The sequence below is a fragment of the Hypomesus transpacificus genome, chromosome 17 (genome assembly GCF_021917145.1).
Source record: "Hypomesus transpacificus isolate Combined female chromosome 17, fHypTra1, whole genome shotgun sequence".
Lineage (NCBI taxonomy): Eukaryota > Metazoa > Chordata > Actinopteri > Osmeriformes > Osmeridae > Hypomesus > Hypomesus transpacificus.
Window position 1 is genome coordinate 299,296 of NC_061076.1, and position 13,534 is coordinate 312,829.

At 54.0% G+C, this 13,534-nt stretch overlaps 1 protein-coding gene across 1 annotated transcript in view; it reads left to right on the plus strand.

Moving 5' to 3' along the window:
• Window positions 1–2,523: 2,523 nt before the first annotated feature.
• LOC124479408 (voltage-dependent T-type calcium channel subunit alpha-1H-like) overlaps window positions 2,524–13,534 on the plus strand; it is a gene marked incomplete at its 5' end in the record, with an annotated part of 13,880 nt that continues 2,869 nt past the window's right edge. Inside the window, 8 exon segments of the mRNA XM_047038151.1 lie at window positions 2,524–2,721; window positions 3,029–3,116; window positions 3,828–4,093; window positions 4,252–4,665; window positions 6,426–6,526; window positions 6,629–6,752; window positions 7,059–7,127; window positions 13,433–13,525. Coding sequence (XP_046894107.1) covers window positions 2,524–2,721; window positions 3,029–3,116; window positions 3,828–4,093; window positions 4,252–4,665; window positions 6,426–6,526; window positions 6,629–6,752; window positions 7,059–7,127; window positions 13,433–13,525 — 1,353 coding nt within the window.

Here is a 13,534-nt window from a genome sequence, read left to right on the forward strand (position 1 = left end):
TTTTGTATAGATCTAAATAATAAACGGTAAAGTGTCAAACTGCTTGAGCAAAACATTCATTACTACTATGCTAGACTATGCATGCCTGCTACACAATTTTTTAAAAATATTTTAAGGTCGTAAACTACTGCCATCTTATGTTACATGTGGGTATGGCATGAACTAGGCAAAGGGGGGAACCCTAAATACGTTTAAACTGTAGGCTCAAATTGTTTTTAACGTCTGACCGTAAACTTTCATCGCGGTCTTTTAAATGTAGTCAAACACCGATCTTACATGGGCTTTGCTTTTTCAAGCAGGCATGCGGTTTGGGCAACAGACTGAGGATGAACAGTAAACTGTGGGTGGAGTGTCAGTGTACTTCACACACACAGTTGGGTGCCGCTGGCTCGTGGCTCAGATCCATCGGTTGACTGGATCCAGCAGACAAGACGGCGACGAGTTTAGAAAGTGGCCTCTAACATCTTAAATGTTTTTATCTGATAAAACTGTTTAATAAAGTTGATTAAGTTGACTGCAACAACTTTATCAAGCGAAAATAAAATACAGTACAATCTCTGTGAGCATACTGAAAGTGGTGGATGGTTATCACGTATTGTTTGGCCGATTTCAGCCCAGAAGAGTGAAATGTAGCTCTCAATAGCAATATGACAGCATAGGCCATTTCTCGTGTAAGTGCCCCAACGCTCAGAGATTAGGATGCACCACTTTAAGTTTCCATTGGTCCCAAAACAATGTATTCAATCAGGATGCAAACGCCTATATATTGGCTGGAAATGACGTGGAGAGAGTTTTATTCGATGAGCACAGGTAAGCACAGGTACATGCAATCCAACGTTAACTACAGTCATATTTATTATGTATTATGGACATTTTTTCTGTTATTGTTCGGGGATAATGAAGTACTTTAGTATTATTGCACCAATCAGTGTTCATGGAATCCAACATAAGATGCATGTGATGCTGCGGTGTGCGCGAGGAGGGAGGAGTTGCTTTCTCTCAGCGCGACCCTCTTCTCTACAGTACACTGGGGTGTGCAGGTGCTGTGTGAATGTGTGTGTGTGTGTCTGTGTGTGTGAGAGAGAGATAGAGGGGCGGGGGAGTCGTCTGAGTGAGCGCGTGGACTGCACCATCACATTCCGTTCCCAGTACACTGTCACCAGCCATGCCGTTACCGAATAACACGCAGCTATGTTGTATGTTCTGTGGCTTACCGATCTGCTGATTCTTGCCACGCAGTTCACACCGTCAATCTGTTCCCCTATCCGGAGGATTTCAAAACATCGATGATGGCCTTGGTAATGGAACCTATAAGCAAATGGACACCCAAGCAAGTCTTAGAATGGATGAAAGGTAAGATAAAATGTATTTTTTTCTTTTTATTTATGTGTTAAAAACAGAAATTAGAAGGATTATGGACTAGGTGCACCCTTGATCCAGTATATAAGATGAACCGTTTAATAAAGCACCAGTAATGTAGCTAACATTGATTCTTTGCATTGTAATATATTGATCGTGTGCCATTTTGTGAATCCGACTCTTGATGTGGAAACGCGCTATAGGGTATCAACCGCCAGTCAGAATTCCCGGATAGCTTGTTTCAAAGAGAACAACCAGATCAAAGCCACAGTTGGGATTTACAGATGTTCACATCTGACATTGCTTTATCATAGCACCCAGTATGCGTGCTCTCTCTCTCTCTCTCTCTCTCTCTCTCTCTCTCTCTCTCTCTGTCTCTGATGGTTCCACCTAGATGGTCCTCTGTTCTCTCTCCAGGAGGCAACATTGTGTCTGAGCTGCTGAAGCAGCAGTTTCCCTCTCCTGCTTTGTGTGTGTGTGTGTGTGCCTGGAGACTGTGGCTGGCACAGATACAGCTCTCACACACATATACATGCGCATACATAAACAAGTTTGCACATGCACACACACAGTATATATTGAAGCACGCACACACACACATGGACACACACACTGCTGTGAGTTGTGTTTGTGCCGTAGAGCCTGATACGCAGGCCCAAACAGAGCCATCTGTAGAAATGTACGTTATGCTGATGGAAAGCAGATAAACAAACACATGCAATGATAAATGTGATCAGCTAGCAACTAGCAACTCCAGCTAGCAACAAGAGAAAACATCAGGATTCCTCGCAGGCGTGCTGAAGGGGCAACAGGGGAACTGAATTCTCCATAACTGTTTGCAAACTCCAATATTTGTTTAATTTTTCTTATTCAGCAACCGTTACTGAAAAATGATGAACCATAATGTCCTTTTTTGGAGTTAGAACAGAAACACTCGGTGTAGCTGAGCCTTTACTTTACAAAAAACAGGACGTTTTATTTTGCGGTTAATAGTAAAACAGTTAACACTGCATCCCTAATGGTTACATTTCTCTTCCTGTCATCTCCCTCCCCCTCTCTCCCTGTCTCTCTCTCCCCCCTCTCTCCCTGTCTCTACTCTCTCGCACCCTCTCTCCCTGTCTCTACTCTCTCTCCCCCTCTCTCCCTGTCTCCACTCTCCTCTCCCCCCTCTCTCCGTGTCTCTACTCTCTCTCCCCCTCTCTCCAGATCCTGACTCAGGAGGACTGGAATGTGGTGTTGTATAACGGCATGGCCTCCACCTCTCCCCTGGCTGCTCTCTACTTCATCACTCTCATGACCTTCGGGAACTACGTCCTCTTCAACCTGCTGGTGGCCATCCTGGTGGAGGGCTTCCAAGCTGAGGTGAGACAGTCTGGCATGGCAGCCATCTTGGTAAGGTTCTTCCAGGCAGAGGTGAGACAGTCTGGCATGGCAGCCATCTTGGTAAGGTTCTTCCAGGCTGAGGTGAGACAGTCTGGCATGGCAGCCATCTTGGTAAGGTTCTTCCAGGCTGAGGTGAGACAGTCTGGCATGGCAGCCATCTTGGTAAGGCTCTTCCAGGCTGAGGTGAGACAGTCTGGCATGGCAGCCATCTTGGTAAGGTTCTTCCAAGCTGAAACGTGGTAGGCTGCTTATATTTAATGTGTGGGTGTGTTTGTCTGTGTGTCAGGGGGATGCCAACCGTTCAGACTCTGATGAGGAGAAGAAGTCTGACAACTTTGAGGAAGAGGAGAAGGTGGAGCAGCTCCGAGACTCAGGTACAGATCCCTGGTGATGATGGTGATGATGAAGATGATGGTGATGATGGTGATGATGATGATGATGGTGGTGATGATGATGATGGTGCTGGTGATGATGATGATGATGATGGTGATGGTGATGGTGGTGATGATGATGGTGATGATGATGGTGGTGATGATGATGGTGATGGTGATGGTGATGATGGTGATGGTGATGGTGGTGATGGTGATGGTGATGGTGATGGTGATGATGGTGGTGATGATGATGGTGATGATGGTGATGGTGATGGTGATGGTGGTGATGGTGATGATGGTGGTGATGATGATGGTGATGATGGTGATGATGGTGATGGTGATGGTGATGATGGTGATGATGATGGTGATGGTGATGGTGATGGTGGTGATGGTGATGATGGTGGTGATGATGATGGTGATGATGGTGATGATGGTGATGGTGATGGTGATGGTGGTGATGGTGATGGTGATGATGGTGATGGTGATGGTGGTGATGGTGATGGTGATGGTGATGGTGATGGTGATGGTAAAGGTTGATGATGATGATGATGATGATGGTGGTGATGATGATGGTGATGGTAAAGGTTGGTGATGATGGCTAAGATGGTGGTGATGGTGATGATGATGGTAAAGGTTGATGGTGATGGTGATGATGATGATGATAGTGATGGTGATGATGATGATGGTGATGATGGTGGAACTCTTCTTCCTCAGAGCTGAAGATGTACTCTCTGATGATGAAGGCCAACGGCCACATAGATCCACGTGGCATGTTGGCTCCTCCTATTATTCTGCGAACAGCAGCCACACCCATGCCCACACCCAAGAGTTCATTGGGCCCTGAGTCCCTTCTAGGGGAGGGGTTTATGTACCAAGAGGAGGGGCTTCTGTACGGAGAGGCGGGGTTGGGCTTCGCTGGAGAGTCTCGTCGTGGTAGCTCCGCCTCCATTGATCCCTCAGCCTATGACCAGCGATCTCTGGTGAGTCCTGTCACCTCCCACCTTCCACCATTGGAAATCCAACTGCCTGACACAACCAGGTCATTCTCAACCCTGGCTACTTGTCCAGACTCTTGTGATTTGCTCATTGTAGAATCCCATAACGACAGGTTTACAGAAGTGCTCTTTATGTCCTCCAGTCCAGCCCTGGCCGGCGCTCCCCCCTGGGCCCCCGGGCCTCCGGCAGCTCCCCCCTGGGCCCCCGGGCCTCCGGCAGCTCCCCCCTGGGCCCCCGGGTCTCCGGCAGCTCCTGGAGCAGCCGCAGGTCCAGCTGGAACAGCCTCGGACGAGCCCCCAGCCTCAAGCGCAGGGACACCAGCGGAGAGAGGGAGAGCCTGCTGTCTGGGGAGGGAGGGGAGGAGGAGGAGGCTGGAGCACGGGGCAGGGGACACCCGGGGTCCTTGGAGCTGCTGCAGGCATCCTCCCTGTGCCCGTCGGGAGGAGGCGAGTATGGGGACTGTAACGGCCGGAGCCTCCACGTGACCTATGACGCCAACATCCATCCTGACCTGGGGAAAGATGACTCCTCTCCTGAGGATGACATGGAGGACGATGTGAGTGTGTGTGTGTGTGTGTGTGTGTGTGAGAGAGAGACTGTGTGTGTGTGTGACAGAGACTGTGTGTGTGAGAGAGAGAGACTGTGTGTGTGTGTGTGTGTGTGTGACAGAGACTGTGTGTGTGTGAGAGAGAGATTGTGTGTGTGTGTGTGTTCAGCACATGATTATGTCTCTCTACCTACACTCTCCCTCACAGCCTTCTATCTCTCCCACTCTCCCTGCCTCCCTCTCCCCCTGCCTCTCTCTCCCCCTGCCTCCCTCTCCCCCTGCCTCTCTCTCCCCTTGCCTCCCTCTCCCCTGCCTCTCTCCCCCCCTGCCTCTCTACCCCTGCCTCCCTCTCCCCTGCCTCTCACTCCCCCTGCCTCTCTCTCCCCCTGCCTCCCTCTCCCCTGCCTCTCTCTCCCCCTGCCTCCCTCTCCCCTGCCTCTCACTCCCCCTGCCTCTCTCTCCCCTGCCTCCCTCTCCCCTGCCTCTCTCTCCCCCTGCCTCTCACTCCCCCTGCCTCTCACTCCCCCTGCCTCTCTCTCCCCCTGCCTCCCTCTCCCCTGCCTCTCTCTCCCCCTGCCTCCCTCTCCCCTGCCTCTCTCTCCCCCTGCCTCCCTCTCCCCTGCCTCTCTCTCCCCCTGCCTCCCTCTCCCCTGCCTCTCTCTCCCCCTGCCTCCCTCTCCCCTGCCTCTCACTCCCCCTGCCTCTCACTCCCCCTGCCTCTCTCTCCCCCTGCCTCCCTCTCCCCTGCCTCCCTCTCCCCTGCCTCTCTCTCCCCCTGCCTCCCTCTCCCCTGCCTCCCTCTCTCCTGCCTCTCTCTCCCCCTGCCTCCCTCTCCCCTGCCTCTCTCTCCCCCTGCCTCCCTCTCCCCTGCCTCCCTCTCCCCTGCCTCTCTCTCCCCCTGCCTCTCTCTCCCCCTGCCTCCCTCTCCCCTGCCTCTCACTCCCCTGCCTCTCACTCCCCCTGCCTCTCTCTCCCCCTGCCTCCCTCTCCCCTGCCTCTCTCTCCCCCTGCCTCCCTCTCCCCTGCCTCCCTCTCCCCTGCCTCTCACTCCCCCTGCCTCTCTCTCCCCTGCCTCCCTCTCTCCCTGCCTCTCTCTCCCCCTGCCTCCCTCTCCCCCTGCCTCTTTCCCCCCTCTTTCTAAGATGGGACATGCAGGGAGTCAAGCTGTAATTGATTAAGCATCATTAAGCAGTACCAACATGCCAGTAATGCAATCTCTGTGTGTGTTTGTGTGTGTGTATGTTCCCCTTAGTCATATTGGGTCACCTCTGTGATAGTGTAGATAGTGTCATTGCCTGAATGAATTCAGAGAACCAGGAAATCCCCAGAAACAATGTCCTTCTCTCCCTAGCGACAAGGATCAGAAACACAGGCTTGATGCACAACCATGCAGTGTGTGTGTTGATGCTTCTGTCAAAAACAACCTGCTGTTCTAGGATGTTCTGGGAGCATTAATCCAACACACACACACACCCACGCACACCCACACACACACACACACACACACCCACACACACACACACACACACCCACACACACACACACACACACTATAAGGTGGCAGTCTGCCAGACAGTGTGAGTAACTGTGGGGCATTTTTAATTAGAATGGTGATGTAGAACAATCCCAGAGAACAGTTCAGCTGAAGCAGCACTTCTTAAATGAAAGAAGTTCCATCAGCTCCACTCAGGCCCTACCTATCCTGTTCTGCACTGGACCATGCTGCTTCCTGTGTGTGATGATGACTTCCTGTTCTGTGACCCCTGCAGAGCATGTGTTTCCGGGTCAGGAGAATGCTGCGCAGCCACAAGCCTCTCTGGTGTACAGAGCATGAAGACTTTACTCTCTACCTGTTCTCCCCAGAGAACCCGTACGTTATACACACACACACACGCATACACACACACGCATACACACACACACACACAGACACACAGCATGGCAGGTATGACGAGGGCTCCTGTGTGTGCAGGTGTCGTGTGTGGTGCAAGGGGCTGATCTCACACAGGATGTTCGATCATGTGGTCCTGGTCTTCATCTTCCTCAACTGCATCACCATCGCTCTGGAAAGACCGGATATACTGCCCCACAGCACGGTAACACACACACACTCATAAACACACACACACACTCACTCAACAAGTGGTTCAGATGGCTGAGCGGTTAGGGAGCCGGAGTATTAATCAGAAGGTCGTTGGTTCGATTCCCGGCCGTGCCAAATTACATTGTGTCCTTGGGCAAGGCACTTCACCCTACTTGCCTTTGGGGGAATATCCCTGTACTTACTGTAAGTCGCTCTGGATAAGAGCGTCTGCTAAATGACTAAATGTAAATGCCATGACCACACACACATGCAGGTGGACGTTGCTCCCAGATGTGACTGTGTCTTGTCTCTTTCACAGGAGCGAGTGTTCCTGAGTGTGTCCAACTATGTGTTCACTGTGATCTTCCTGGCAGAGATGGGGGTGAAGGTAATCCAGCCCTCTCTGTCTCCAGCACCATGCTCTGTGTCTCCAGCACCATGCTCTCTGTCTCCAGCACCATGCTCTGTGTCTCCAGCACCATGCTCTGTGTCTCCAGCACCATGCTCTCTGTCTCCAGCACCGTGCTCTGTGTCTCCAGCACCATGCTCTGTGTCTCCAGCACCATGCTCTGTGTCTCCAGCACCATGCTCTCTGTCTCCAGCACCATGCTCTGTGTCTCCAGCACCATGCTCTGTGTCTCCAGCACCATGCTCTGTGTCTCCAGCACCATGCTCTCTGTCTCCAGCACCGTGCTTTGTGTCTCCAGCACCATGCTCTGTGTCTCCAGCACCATGCTCTCTGTCTCCAGCACCATGCTCTGTGTCTCCAGCACCATGCTCTGTGTCTCCAGCACCATGCTCTCTGTCTCCAGCACCGTGCTCTGTGTCTCCAGCACCATGCTCTGTGTCTCCAGCACCATGCTCTGTGTCTCCAGCACCATGCTCTCTGTCTCCAGCACCATGCTCTGTGTCTCCAGCACCATGCTCTGTGTCTCCAGCACCATGCTCTCTGTCTCCAGCACCGTGCTCTGTGTCTCCAGCACCATGCTCTGTGTCTCCAGCACCATGCTCTGTGTCTCCAGCACCATGCTCTGTGTCTCCAGCACCATGCTCTGTGTCTCCAGCACCATGCTCTGTGTCTCCAGCACCATGCTCTCTGTCTCCAGCACCATGCTCTGTGTCTCCAGCACCATGCTCTGTGTCTCCAGCACCATGCTCTGTGTCTCCAGCACCATGCTCTGTGTCTCCAGCACCGTGCTCTGTGTCTCCAGCACCATGCTCTGTGTCTCCAGCACCATGCTCTGTGTCTCCAGCACCATGCTCTCTGTCTCCAGCACCATGCTCTGTGTCTCCAGCACCATGCTCTGTGTCTCCAGCACCATGCTCTGTGTCTCCAGCACCATGCTCTGTGTCTCCAGCACCATGCTCTCTGTCTCCAGCACCATGCTCTGTGTCTCCAGCACCATGCTCTGTGTCTCCAGCACCATGCTCTCTGTCTCCAGCACCGTGCTCTGTGTCTCCAGCACCATGCTCTGTGTCTCCAGCACCATGCTCTGTGTCTCCAGCACCATGCTCTCTGTCTCCAGCACCATGCTCTGTGTCTCCAGCACCATGCTCTGTGTCTCCAGCACCATGCTCTCTGTCTCCAGCACCGTGCTCTGTGTCTCCAGCACCATGCTCTGTGTCTCCAGCACCATGCTCTGTGTCTCCAGCACCATGCTCTGTGTCTCCAGCACCATGCTCTCTGTCTCCAGCACCATGCTCTGTGTCTCCAGCACCATGCTCTGTGTCTCCAGCACCATGCTCTGTGTCTCCAGCACCATGCTCTCTGTCTCCAGCACCATGCTCTGTGTCTCCAGCACCATGCTCTGTGTCTCCAGCACCATGCTCTGTGTCTCCAGCACCATGCTCTGTGTCTCCAGCACCATGCTCTGTGTCTCCAGCACCGTGCTCTGTGTCTCCAGCACCATGCTCTGTGTCTCCAGCACCATGCTCTGTGTCTCCAGCACCATGCTCTCTGTCTCCAGCACCATGCTCTGTGTCTCCAGCACCATGCTCTGTGTCTCCAGCACCATGCTCTGTGTCTCCAGCACCATGCTCTGTGTCTCCAGCACCATGCTCTGTGTCTCCAGCACCATGCTCTGTGTCTCCAGCACCATGCTCTCTGTCTCCAGCACCATGCTCTGTGTCTCCAGCACCATGCTCTGTGTCTCCAGCACCATGCTCTGTGTCTCCAGCACCATGCTCTGTGTCTCCAGCACCATGCTCTGTGTCTCCAGCACCGTGCTCTGTGTCTCCAGCACCATGCTCTGTGTCTCCAGCACCATGCTCTGTGTCTCCAGCACCATGCTCTCTGTCTCCAGCACCATGCTCTGTGTCTCCAGCACCATGCTCTGTGTCTCCAGCACCATGCTCTGTGTCTCCAGCACCATGCTCTGTGTCTCCAGCACCATGCTCTGTGTCTCCAGCACCATGCTCTGTGTCTCCAGCACCATGCTCTCTGTCTCCAGCACCATGCTCTGTGTCTCCAGCACCATGCTCTGTGTCTCCAGCACCATGCTCTCTGTCTCCAGCACCATGCTCTGTGTCTCCAGCACCATGCTCTGTGTCTCCAGCACCATGCTCTGTGTCTCCAGCACCATGCTCTGTGTCTCCAGCACCATGCTCTGTGTCTCCAGCACCATGCTCTGTGTCTCCAGCACCATGCTCTCTGTCTCCAGCACCATGCTCTCTGTCTCCAGCACCGTGCTCTGTGTCTCCAGCACCGTGCTCTGTGTCTCCAGCACCATGCTCTGTGTCTCCAGCACCATGCTCTGTGTCTCCAGCACCATGCTCTGTGTCTCCAGCACCATGCTCTCTGTCTCCAGCACCGTGCTCTGTGTCTCCAGCACCATGCTCTGTGTCTCCAGCACCATGCTCTGTGTCTCCAGCACCATGCTCTGTGTCTCCAGCACCATGCTCTGTGTCTCCAGCACCATGCTCTGTGTCTCCAGCACCATGCTCTCTGTCTCCAGCACCGTGCTCTGTGTCTCCAGCACCATGCTCTGTGTCTCCAGCACCATGCTCTCTGTCTCCAGCACCGTGCTCTGTGTCTCCAGCACCATGCTCTGTGTCTCCAGCACCATGCTCTCTGTCTCCAGCACCGTGCTCTGTGTCTCCAGCACCATGCTCTGTGTCTCCAGCACCATGCTCTGTGTCTCCAGCACCATGCTCTGTGTCTCCAGCACCATGCTCTCTGTCTCCAGCACCATGCTCTGTGTCTCCAGCACCATGCTCTGTGTCTCCAGCACCATGCTCTGTGTCTCCAGCACCATGCTCTGTGTCTCCAGCACCATGCTCTCTGTCTCCAGCACCATGCTCTGTGTCTCCAGCACCATGCTCTGTGTCTCCAGCACCATGCTCTCTGTCTCCAGCACCGTGCTCTGTGTCTCCAGCACCATGCTCTCTGTCTCCAGCACCGTGCTCTGTGTCTCCAGCACCATGCTCTGTGTCTCCAGCACCATGCTCTCTGTCTCCAGCACCGTGCTCTGTGTCTCCAGCACCATGCTCTGTGTCTCCAGCACCATGCTCTCTGTCTCCAGCACCATGCTCTGTGTCTCCAGCACCATGCTCTCTGTCTCCAGCACCATGCTCTGTGTCTCCAGCACCATGCTCTGTGTCTCCAGCACCATGCTCTGTGTCTCCAGCACCATGCTCTGTGTCTCCAGCACCATGCTCTGTGTCTCCAGCACCATGCTCTGTGTCTCCAGCACCATGCTCTGTGTCTCCAGCACCATGCTCTGTGTCTCCAGCACCATGCTCTGTGTCTCCAGCACCATGCTCTGTGTCTCCAGCACCATGCTCTGTGTCTCCAGCACCATGCTCTGCTGTCTCCAGCACCATGCTCTGTGTCTCCAGCACCATGCTCTGTGTCTCCAGCACCATGCTCTGTGTCTCCAGCACCATGCTCTGTGTCTCCAGCACCATGCTCTGTGTCTCCAGCACCATGCTCTGTGTCTCCAGCACCATGCTCTGTGTCTCCAGCACCATGCTCTGTGTCTCCAGCACCATGCTCTGTGTCTCCAGCACCATGCTCTGTGTCTCCAGCACCATGCTCTCTGTCTCCAGCACCATGCTCTCTGTCTCCAGCACCATGCTCTGTGTCTCCAGCACCATGCTCTGTGTCTCCAGCACCATGCTCTGTGTCTCCAGCACCATGCTCTGTGTCTCCAGCACCATGCTCTGTGTCTCCAGCACCATGCTCTGTGTCTCCAGCACCATGCTCTGTGTCTCCAGCACCATGCTCTGTGTCTCCAGCACCATGCTCTGTGTCTCCAGCACCATGCTCTGTGTCTCCAGCACCATGCTCTCTCTGTCTCCAGCACCATGCTCTGTGTCTCCAGCACCATGCTCTGTGTCTCCAGCACCATGCTCTGTGTCTCCAGCACCATGCTCTCTGTCTCCAGCACCATGCTCTCTGTCTCCAGCACCATGCTCTCTGTCTCCAGCACCATGCTCTGTGTCTCCAGCACCATGCTCTGTGTCTCCAGCACCATGCTCTCTGTCTCCAGCACCATGCTCTGTGTCTCCAGCACCATGCTCTGTGTCTCCAGCACCATGCTCTGTGTCTCCAGCACCATGCTCTGTGTCTCCAGCACCATGCTCTGTGTCTCCAGCACCATGCTCTGTGTCTCCAGCACCATGCTCTGTGTCTCCAGCACCATGCTCTGTGTCTCCAGCACCATGCTCTCTGTCTCCAGCACCATGCTCTGTGTCTCCAGCACCATGCTCTGTGTCTCCAGCACCATGCTCTGTGTCTCCAGCACCATGCTCTGTGTCTCCAGCACCGTGCTCTGTGTCTCCAGCACCGTGCTCTGTGTCTCCAGCACCATGCTCTGTGTCTCCAGCACCATGCTCTCTGTCTCCAGCACCATGCTCTGTGTCTCCAGCACCATGCTCTCTGTCTCCAGCACCATGCTCTCTGTCTCCAGCACCATGCTCTCTGTCTCCAGCACCATGCTCTGTGTCTCCAGCACCATGCTCTGTGTCTCCAGCACCATGCTCTGTGTCTCCAGCACCATGCTCTCTGTCTCCAGCACCATGCTCTCTGTCTCCAGCACCATGCTCTGTGTCTCCAGCACCATGCTCTCTGTCTCCAGCACCATGCTCTGTGTCTCCAGCACCATGCTCTCTGTCTCCAGCACCATGCTCTGTGTCTCCAGCACCATGCTCTGTGTCTCCAGCACCATGCTCTGTGTCTCCAGCACCATGCTCTCTGTCTCCAGCACCATGCTCTGTGTCTCCAGCACCATGCTCTCTGTCTCCAGCACCATGCTCTGTGTCTCCAGCACCATGCTCTCTGTCTCCAGCACCATGCTCTCTGTCTCCAGCACCATGCTCTCTGTCTCCAGCACCATGCTCTGTGTCTCCAGCACCATGCTCTGTGTCTCCAGCACCATGCTCTGTGTCTCCAGCACCATGCTCTCTGTCTCCAGCACCATGCTCTGTGTCTCCAGCACCATGCTCTCTGTCTCCAGCACCATGCTCTGTGTCTCCAGCACCATGCTCTCTGTCTCCAGCACCATGCTCTCTGTCTCCAGCACCATGCTCTGTGTCTCCAGCACCATGCTCTGTGTCTCCAGCACCATGCTCTGTGTCTCCAGCACCATGCTCTGTGTCTCCAGCACCATGCTCTCTGTCTCCAGCACCATGCTCTCTGTCTCCAGCACCATGCTCTCTGTCTCCAGCACCATGCTCTCTGTCTCCAGCACCATGCTCTGTGTCTCCAGCACCATGCTCTGTGTCTCCAGCACCATGCTCTGTGTCTCCAGCACCATGCTCTGTGTCTCCAGCACCATGCTCTCTGTCTCCAGCACCATGCTCTCTGTCTCCAGCACCATGCTCTCTGTCTCCAGCACCATGCTCTGTGTCTCCAGCACCATGCTCTGTGTCTCCAGCACCATGCTCTCTGTCTCCAGCACCGTGCTCTGTGTCTCCAGCACCATGCTCTGTGTCTCCAGCACCATGCTCTGTGTCTCCAGCACCATGCTCTCTGTCTCCAGCACCATGCTCTGTGTCTCCAGCACCATGCTCTGTGTCTCCAGCACCATGCTCTGTGTCTCCAGCACCATGCTCTGTGTCTCCAGCACCATGCTCTGTGTCTCCAGCACCCATGCTCTCTGTCTCCAGCACCATGCTCTGTGTCTCCAGCACCATGCTCTGTGTCTCCAGCACCATGCTCTCTGTCTCCAGCACCATGCTCTGTGTCTCCAGCACCATGCTCTGTGTCTCCAGCACCATGCTCTGTGTCTCCAGCACCATGCTCTGTGTCTCCAGCACCATGCTCTCTGTCTCCAGCACCATGCTCTGTGTCTCCAGCACCATGCTCTGTGTCTCCAGCACCATGCTCTGTGTCTCCAGCACCATGCTCTGTGTCTCCAGCACCATGCTCTCTGTCTCCAGCACCATGCTCTGTGTCTCCAGAGAAGCTGGGGCGCTGTACACAGTGTGCTGCTTTTGTGTTCCATTCATAATGTATGAAGGTGATGATGGGATGTTGGGATGTTGTGTGTGAGACTTCTGCTAAGGGAGGCAGGGGATAGGGATAGGACTAGAAGGTTCCCTGGTGTACATAATGTCAAACAACTGTTTTTGTAATGTTGTTGTTGTGACACTGTTATGTTGAAATGTGTAGGTAATGTTGTTCTGGTGTCCTATGTAGGTCATTGTTCCTACATGGTGTTGTGGTAATGGTCATGTGGTGATGTTGTGTAGGTGGTAGCACTGGGTTTCTGCTGGGGGAAGCAGACCTACCTGCAGAGCAGCTGGAACGTTCTGGATGGCCTGCTGGTGTTCGTGTCCCTGGTGTGACATCCT